Raw genomic sequence first — 9,479 nt, 5'->3', positions numbered from 1 at the left:
GGGCCCCATCGAGCTCACCCTTTTTCGGCAACGCTGCCTCGAGATGCTGCGCGTATGCAGTGGCGACATCAGGTTGCTTCAGTCGCTCTAGGTCGTACCGCGGCGGTCGTCGGTACCGAACATTGTTGATGAAGGATAGTTTTGGGCGCAGTTCAACCATCACCAGATAGTGGTCAGAGTAGATGTTAGCGCCAAGATATGGCTTGACGTCGATAATGTGCCGTCCATCAATCAGAACGTGGTCGATTTGTGATTCTGTCTGCAGTGGTGATCTCCAGGTGTACCGATACGGGAGGCTGTGTTGGAAGTAGGTGCTGCGAATGGCCATATTCTTGGAGGCGGCGAAATCAATTAGTCGTAGGCCGTTTTCGTTCGTCAACCGGTGAGCGCTGAACTTTCCAATAGTTGGTCTAAACTCCTCCTCTTGGTCAACCTGAGCGTTCAAATCTCCTATGATGATTTTGACGTCGTGGTTTGGGCAGCTGTCGTACTCACGTTCCAGCTGCGCGTAGAATGCGTCCTTATCATCATCAGTGCTTCCGGAGTGTGGGCTATGGACGTTGATTATGCTGAAGTTGAAGAACCGGCCTTTGATCCTCAACCTGCACATTCTCTCGTTCATCGGCCACCACCCGATCACGCGCCTTTGCATATCGACCATCACTATGAAAGCTGTTCCCAGCTCGTGTGTGTTGCCGCAGCTCTGGTAGATGGTATGATTACCTCTAAACGTTCGCACCATTGATCCCTTCCAACAAACCTCCTGCAGCGCTACGATGCCGAATCCACGGTCCTTGAGCACATCGGCGAGTATGCGTGTGCTCCCGATGAAGTTGAGATATTTGCAGTTCCACGAACCGAGTTTCCAATCGCTAGTCCCTTTTCGTCGCAGTGGTCTTCGCCAATGGTTCCGGTCCGTACTCTCTTGTTGATTGTTCGTTGCGTATGTTTATTTAAAGGCTGGCTTGCAGGGCCTGACACCAAACCCCCTAAATTTACGGAGGACCATTCCTCCTTATTCCCGGTGGACTATGGTGCACAGTTTCACTTAGAGTCCCTCGCTGGAACTCGGACGATGATCAGCCGCCCCTAAAATGGAGAACAGGCGCTGTTGTGAGCCGATCCTGACATAGAGAACAGATGCTTAGTAAGATTTGTACCTCCGGAGAGCAAACCCCCCCTTCCCTGTCAGCATTAGACCATAGTTCCCACCGGGGTTGGTTACCCGATCTTCCCTAAGGTTGCTCGTATCCCGGCCAGCACCACGGGAGGTAGGGATAGGAGTTGCTGGGTAAGAGGCTAAGGACCGGAAGATGGGGTCTTTTTTATTCCTTCAGGTACGCGAAGTACCAATGGTACGCTTTACCCAGCATTTGCCGTGCCCTCAGTAGCCGTAATAGTGCGCAAAAACTTTACCAATCGCAATGTGGGTATCAAACATCATGATTTTCAAATAACTTTATGAGATACTACCAGATTACTTCTTTTTCATTGCCTTTCTTTGATTCAATTGCCTTTTTCAACCCGGTCCCAGAGGTCCCTGAGAATCCTAAATAGTAGTCAAAACTAAAACCAACACATATAACATGTGGGTGGATGTGAAATAATGAAAAAAATATTCTTTGTTTGCTCTATAGATTACTAGATTACACATCTCTACCATATACCCATGAATCTTCGGACCAACCCATACTCTGTTTGATAATTACATGACTTCCTTGTGACCTCTAAGTAATGAAACTGTTTTATTTATTATAGATTAAACATTGATTTTGAACCCCCCCCCCCCTGAAGGCTGCCGCCCTTGGCGGGGGCCAACCGCACGCTTCGGGGCGCTGCACTCACTGTATGAATTGTATTTAACAATTAAAAATTGTGAAAATTTAAAGAGCAGATTTTTTTTTTCGCCAACTGTATAGGACAACTCTAACCAAAAGGAACTCAAAGATATTTGAGATTGAAGATGTCAAATGAAAACTAGCATTAAAAAAAATATAATTCAGGCAAAGGGACATCAAGAACATTGTGTTACGGTTCTGATTAGAATCATAGAGTTGTGGCATAATGAAGTGAGTTTTGGGATTCTGAATAAAACTTTCATGCCCTTAGAAAACCTTTAAGAATATTAGAAGGTAAACTAATTTGATGATTATGATAACAATACTGGAATTTCTACAAAAATACTACTACAAATACTACTACTACAGAAACAACAGTAGGAGTATATTTGCATCTGTATCTCTAAGATTACATTTTAACCCTATGATTCCTGAAATATTTATGCACTCTGAAAACATTTTTTTTTTCTAAGTTTTGAAGCTTCTCGAAATAATATATCCTAAGAATTTCCAGTACCTCCAGATCTACGGAAGGTCCCAAATACTCTTAGGACTATTTCGGAAAATTTCCAAACCAAAACCGAATTATTGATCCATATCCGCAAGCTTTTTTTGCATCCTGTTGCATCGAAGGGGTGTGCGAGTTTTAGATATCCTCCTACCTGATATCATATGTTAATCATATGTTTTCAGTATTATAAATGTATTTTTTTGCACTAGAAAAAGAAACACGTGGTCATAAGAGGGTTTGATTTCACCAAATGGCCACGATAAACAAAAGGGGGATGAAAATCTTCAAAAACATAATCACGTGGTTTCTGGATGGAAATAATCGTACGTAAAAAAAGATCTAACAAAATGATAACAACACAAATTTATTTGACGTAACAGTTTTTCATTGGTTTGTCTGGTCGGAAATTTTATTTCAGTTTATTTCCTGCTGCGTGTTTAATTCCGAGGTCCTCGTTTGTCACAGTCTCCGCTCTTCACTTTCTCACAAACATCCGCTGCAATTAAAAAAAAACTATGTGAACCTCCATTCCGACCACGGAGCAATAAAAAAAACTTACATGAGTTCCACTTATCAGCTGGACAGTTCTTGATGGTTTCCTTTCCTACGCAAATGATGAACATACCGGCATTCGGTTTGCATTGTCCCTTGGGACCACCACGTTGCTCCATTTCGGCAGTCATAGTCTGGATCCGTTCGACACAGGCATCGATCATCTGCAAAGACTTTTGCTTCCAGTCATCATCGAAACCTTCGGTTTTCTGTTTCATGGCATCAACGTTGATATCATCTCCGTTCAGTAGGTTTTGCTCTTGCAGCAAACTTTGCGTTGCACACTAATAGGTGAAAAGATATTTAACCACATATTCCTCAATATGTTTGATATTATTATATACATACGAAAAATTTCTCGTGGTGGTTTCCTTCCTGCGCATCCATGGTACTTTTCAGATTTTCTATAGTGATGAACGAGGACGCTGTGCAGCAATTCTCGAGTTCTTCTTTCTGCAATTTGCGGCAGTTAAGTATTGAACCTGGCATAACTCTGAATAATCATTTAGCTTACCCTTTGAAATACTTCTTTGCAATCAATCGCCAATGAAATGGGCTGTTGGGTTCAACATTTCGAAATTAAAACCAGAATAATTGTGGTAACTCACAAAAAACCTACCATGACGACACCGATCACGGCAACGATGAGTAACTTGTGGGATCCGAACTGTTTCATGCTGAAAGCTTAGACTTACTGTATCTGGGAACAATGAACGCCGTAGTGTGATGCTCATTGCATTCAATGCACTTTTATATAGTGTGGATGCTTAGCGATAGAATTACCATGTGGGAATCACCTCGCTGGCATATAGCAATTAAGTAGCGGACGGAAGCTTTGAACCGTTTAAGATACCAGATTGGCGACACCCATTTGTATCATCCCCAGCTGTGGATAATATTCACGTGTATTTCGGCATTATGAGGAGCGATTGTGTCGGTATCGTTAAATATGATTGACGAATGCCGTTGTTGAATGATTAACAAGGCTGACTCATGTTGATGTTTATGTGCAAATCAACGACTGATGGTTTAGATTATTTGGTTATAAACTCTAGGTATATTTTAAGCCGCGGTAAATTCTAATTTATCGTCAGAAGCTCAGAGCCATGTTATTTAACCTTCTGGGACCCGCACCGTTGTTGTAAAAACTAAAAAGTATGACACATTGAAAAAAAGTGAGAAATTTTTTTTTCAGGAACTTGACTAATTTACACCAAGGCTATAATAGGATTACCCCAAAAACGAACTTTTTATAGAAGGCTCGAAGACTCACAGTGTTTTATACAAATCGACTAAGCTCGACGAACCGAGGTGATGTCTGTGTGTGTGTGTGTTTTTTTTTCTCCTTAGCAATGGAGAGGGAATCTGCTCAACATACATCCTGGGTTGTCTAGGAAGTGCGGGGTTAGGGACCACCTCCAACAGCAAACGAGGGAGGCAGGACTACATGCCGGACCCGCTGAACCATTTCCATTGCCGCCAAGCCCATAGTCCCTTCGGTACAACCAGAAAGTAATGCTTCAAAGGGGGGCCAGTGCACAACGCACCCTCGAGGTTAGCTGCGAGTCCTTGCAGCACCGAGCATCGTGACTCGCTTTTTTAGCAGAACACCATGGTATCGTGCCAGCGCATTGACGGCTTTCCAGGTGGCCTTACCGCGCCCTATGTCCTCGGAAGGTGGGAAGGGCCGACTTAACGCCTGCTTCCCTCTGCACGACTGATATCAAAAATGATGATGCCGCGTGCACCCCAAATTGACCTCTCTGCGATAGGGTCTATTCGCCAACACACAGAGGGACTTGCCGACGCGGTGCCTACGCCTGCCTCAGCCCGGTTGACCGACGCCGCGAAAGCGATGATACCATGTGGTTCTTCACTTGTTCGATAAAAGGATCGAGTTCGTCCACAGGGCACCAGTATGACCCATGAGGCCGACTCCGAACCTTTGGACCACCTCTTATTTGCGCCTGAACTAGCCATTCCTCGAGTCCACGCGCCACCTTCTGTGTAGATTTGGACGATTTGGACGATAGCCGAAGAAACGGCGTTCCAGCCAACTTCATCTTTACACATCCTCCGGACTAGGTTGTCAGGGGTAGTGTCCAGACCACATGTGCAAGCATGTGGTCACGCATTGTGCGAAAACGTGGGCACACGAACAACACGTGTTCCGCCGTTTCCTCTAAACCTGCGCACACCGGACACTCGGGCGAGGCCGAGCAAGCCAGCTGCGTTACCTGCACTGTGATTTTGCAGCACGCTTAAACGCCGGGCACATCGAACCCCCCATGGGGTGCTTGCTGTTTACAGCTTTGCTGGAACAAATCAAGCAATTGGGAGGGTTCGTGTAGCATTGTGCCTTATGTCCCTCCAATCCGCAGCGTCGGCAGTCCCATTGCTTATGCCCCGGTTCCCGGCTTCCGGCCTTCGGCAACAACACCAGTTTCTGTCTTTCCCATGTTTCGGGGAATCTACACTCGTCAAGGCATCTCTGCATAGCTAGCCTGAACATGTTCGGGTTCGCTATGGTTGCTGCCTTGAGAGCGCTGTTCAGGAGCTGGAGCTTCGTTCGTTACCAGGGACTTGGCCACTGCGAGTAACTCTTCGTTTGTCACCGGAGCCACCATTTCAGCCGCACCCATATTGCCTTGCAGTGCCAGGGACTTGTGGCTCAGGACGGGAAGAGTACCTCTATAATCCTCGTCAACCTATCCGGGGACCGTTCGGGGGGTGAAGAGCTCCCTTCGGTCTTGGTCATCACTATCCTGTAGGCGTCACCCAACGGATTCGCGTTGGCTCCTTCGTACAGGTTGTCGAAACACGCTTACTGCTCTTACACTCTTACTGCTCTTGATGGCCTTGTTAAAGTCCAGTTTCGCAGCTCAAAACACTTTACGGCGGTCCGCTTTTTCATCCGAGCACGTTGCTTTCTTCGTCTAGCATTGAGGCAGGTTGATCGAAGGGCCGCAATTTCGGGACTCCACCAATACACCAGGCGTCTGCCATTCTTGGCAGGGCTTTCCTCGGCATGGTAGCGCCGCACGCGCTTGATAAGACAGCTACCAACGCATCCACGCTTCACTATGGGGGATCCCCATACAAGCGAGCGGTCAAAAATAAAATTGGACTTTTAAAGTGATTTTCCACTTAGTTTTAGCTGTGTATGGTCGAAATAGCATGAATATACAATTTCAACCCCCTTTGGGGATCGTCTATGAATTACGTAATTATTTTTTCATAGGTTCGATTAACGTGACAAAGCAAACCTATTTGGGAAGTTGAAATTTCGTGCGTTTTCTTAAGGAGAAGGAAGGGGCTGTACAAAAACTAAGTTCAGCAATTTATGGACATTATGGCGGCGATCATGTTAAATGACATTAATTTCATGACATTCCGTGATATTTTTTGTTCTCACTCTCATGCCTCACAATTTGTATTTAGAACAATTTGTTTGACAAAAGTACTAGGATCTGAAGGATCATAAAGCATTAAATGTTAATCAAATAATCAGAATTGAAAATAACTTTTGAAAAGGGTATTAGCAAATTAGAAATCGCAATCCCATGACATTTTTACGTGTACAAGTTATTCAAAAAATGAGATTAATATATTCTCAAAAATGTGGACATTCATTGTGGAATGTAAGAATGCTCCATTCTTCCGAAAAGCAAAATTCTTTTAATTTAAATAACAACACTATTTGAATTACTTTTGATTTGTTTTCATGATTTCTACAAGTTATATACAGCATCATTCTTTTTCTGTGTCAAGGTTTAAGTCTTCAATGATATTTTCTTCAATTCCATCAACGATGGAAGATGAGATAAATTCATCTAAAGTATTAGAAGATAAAGAACTTTTGAAAATCTTCAAATATTACAAAATTACGCATGGCATAAGAATAACTAAGTGAAAAATTTTTTCCAACGTCTCCTCGTTATCCAAATCGAGCTTAAAATGGATCTGATTCATGTAAGGCACGAAGGAAAATGTCAACATTTGCCTCTCTTGATCATTTTCTTGCATTATGAGTTCTAAATTTCTTCAACTGTTTATATTGACTTTCCGCTGGTTGTTCAGCCAGTGAACCTCAAAGTGTAGATGAGTGAATAAATATTTCCCTACCATTAGCCAGACATTCATGAACACTAGCAGGAATTTCATACGCTCCGTTCTAACTAAGATATTGTTCGTCTTTACTTTTGCAATAAACATGTCGGGAATTATTGATTCCAGGAGATTTATAAATATTTACATATTATGAAATCTCATATTTAGTTCTCCATCAGTAGCTAATGAATAGCTCAGAAAATTAGGTTTAGAGAATGACTCAAACCACTCAAGCCCCAAACGCATTTCAGCGGAATGGCGACGGAAACGGTAAAATTTGACAGGAAATATATGAGCGAACTGTTAAATCCTTCCGTTACCGTTGTGCTGCATTGCATTGGGGTTTTATTCATTTACTCCTTTGAAAAGTTAATTAAATGAGCTCAAATGGTTATAAATAAAGTCGAAGTTATTACCAATAAATGTATTTTGACCATACCCTTTGAGCGCATAGTTCAGTCTGACCCATTTTCAATAGGAAACGATGGGACTAGATTTCCCGTCGAATGAAACTTGTTGCGAGAAAATCGGACACAAATAAGTGTCTAAATGGCGATTGCGTTCTTTTGCGCACATACATACAGACGCGCATGCACACACATACAGACATCACCTCAATTCTTCGCGCTGAGTTAGTTGATATATACCACTAGGGGTCTCCGGGCCTTCTATCAAACATTCGTTTTTGGAATGAGCATTAACCTTGGAGTACGAGAGAGGCAAAACACGGTAAAAAACAAATGAAAAAAAATCAGAGTGACTTAACTCTGTTAATTGCAAATACTGGCAAGAAATTCTTTCAGGACATTTTAGTCGAAGCTTTGTCCTTGATGTGTATCATAAAGAACCCGGGGATTCCTGAGGAAAAAAGTTCTTCACTATCAAAGTTGAAAATAGCGTCGTTTTTGGAAAAAATATTGCTTCCGCATTTTTTCAATTTTTTTCACAGTGTAACCATTAGTTTTTGCACACCATTTAAAAGCTTATACAATAACCTTTGTAATGATGTATTAACATTGAAGAAAAAACATTTAAAAATATTTCAATAAATAGTTGAAAATAAAATATTTTTCAGAAAATTTGCTAACTTTTTACCCATTTCTGACTTTGCCACCTTATATCTTTGGAACTAGTGCACCTAGAGACTTCAAATTCAGAATTTCTCTTAATTAGAGTATTGACAATGGAGAAAATATTTTAAAATAATTCGGGAGACATGACATTTTCGATTAATGACCGCCTGAAATCCTATAGTGCGCTTAGACCTTCAGTGTTGGCTTCCAGTTCCAGGGCCGCGGTGAAAATTTCGCTGTCGAAGTGATTGCTTCTCCGCCCATCATTGACTAGCACTGCTTTGAGCTTCACTAGCGCCTTTAGTAACGGTTGACCCCTTCGATTAGTGCAGCAGCTGCCCCACTTCACTTCCCAAGCGTTAAGATCACTCCTCACTAGGGTGGCTCAAAAAACACTTTTTCAATTTTTTTATGGGCCGCCCTCTTATTCGGTTCTATTCGATGCCCTGATGCTCTGGACAAAATTTCAGCCAAATCGGTTAACGTTTGGGCGGTGCTAAACTCGTTGGGGCAGCAGGGACAGCAGGGACAGCATGGACCATGTCCAAGGGCTTGACGACCCCTCCCCAGCTGTCTGTGAGTCAGGGAGAACTGCCTAGGGCGTGGTGGGATTTAGCAGCGGGCTCTGCTAAAATCCCTCCCAAAAAACCACAAGTGCCCGTAAGCAGACTCTATCAAAGCGACTGTGTGCCGCTTCAAAAGCACAAGCCCAGGGAGTGCAAATTGGCATGGGGAGTGTCCCTACTTCGGTAGGGTAGCGCGTGAGCTGCTTCGGCAGGGAGTGAGTGATCTGTTTGTGCTGAGGCAGGAGTGTCATAGCGCGTCACCGGTATTGTCACCTCGAAGCGCAGCAGAAGTCTGAGTATGGACTACACATGCTGAGGTAGGAGTGTCGTAGCGTAGTATCGCTGGTTGGTCCCTACATACCGCTATCGACACCTCGAGGCATGGCAGTGGAGTGTTAGAGTGAGTTGGGGAGTGTCCCTACTTCGGTAGGGTAGCGCGTGAGCTGCTTCGGCAGGGAGTGAGTGATCTGGTTGTGCTGAGGCAGGAGTGTCATAGCGTGTCGCCGCTATTGTCACCTCGAAGCGCAGCAGAAGTCTGAGTATGGACTGCACATGCTGAGGTAGGAGTCGAGGTACCTATCGACACCTCGAGGCATGGCAGTGGAGTGTTAGAGTGAGCACCTGAAAAAGGGTCACATGGAGCGAATGGTCTTTGGAGAAGCTGCTTCGGCGGCAGGGTAGCAGTGAGTTGTACCCACACACCTACAGTTGTGCACATGTGGTGCATGGGGAGTGTCCCTGCTTCGGCAGGGTAGCGTGTGGTCTGCTTCGGCAGTGGTGTGATTGATCTGCTCGTGCTGAGGCAGGAGTGTCGTAGCGTAATATCTGT

The 9,479-nt window shown here is 44.0% G+C and overlaps 1 protein-coding gene across 1 annotated transcript; it reads right to left on the bottom strand.

Annotated features, from left to right (window-relative positions):
• Positions 1-2,689: 2,689 nt before the first annotated feature.
• On the bottom strand, positions 2,690-3,636 carry LOC134214883 (uncharacterized). Its single transcript, XM_062694160.1, has 5 exons — positions 3,521-3,636; positions 3,416-3,457; positions 3,250-3,354; positions 2,909-3,185; positions 2,690-2,845 (listed from the first exon to the last, which is right to left on the bottom strand). Exons 1-5 carry the CDS (start codon positions 3,575-3,577, stop codon positions 2,787-2,789), a joined length of 540 nt encoding a protein of 179 aa, XP_062550144.1. The 5' UTR covers positions 3,578-3,636; the 3' UTR covers positions 2,690-2,786.
• Between the last annotated feature and the right edge of the window lie 5,843 nt (positions 3,637-9,479).

This window comes from Armigeres subalbatus, chromosome 2 (genome assembly GCF_024139115.2).
Source record: "Armigeres subalbatus isolate Guangzhou_Male chromosome 2, GZ_Asu_2, whole genome shotgun sequence".
Taxonomy (NCBI): Eukaryota; Metazoa; Arthropoda; class Insecta; order Diptera; family Culicidae; genus Armigeres; species Armigeres subalbatus.
This window is presented reverse-complemented; position numbering and strand designations above follow the sequence as displayed.

Coding starts and splice junctions, on each gene's coding strand:
- LOC134214883 (XM_062694160.1), bottom strand. CDS start 3,577: ATGAAACAGTTCGGATCCCACAAGTTACTCATCGTTGCCGTGATCGGT. Junction 3,458..3,520: donor CCGTGATCGGTGTCGTCATG/GTAGGTTTTTTG, acceptor TGAACCCAACAG/CCCATTTCATTGGCGATTGA. Junction 3,355..3,415: donor GCAAAGAAGTATTTCAAAGG/GTAAGCTAAATG, acceptor CGCAAATTGCAG/AAAGAAGAACTCGAGAATTG.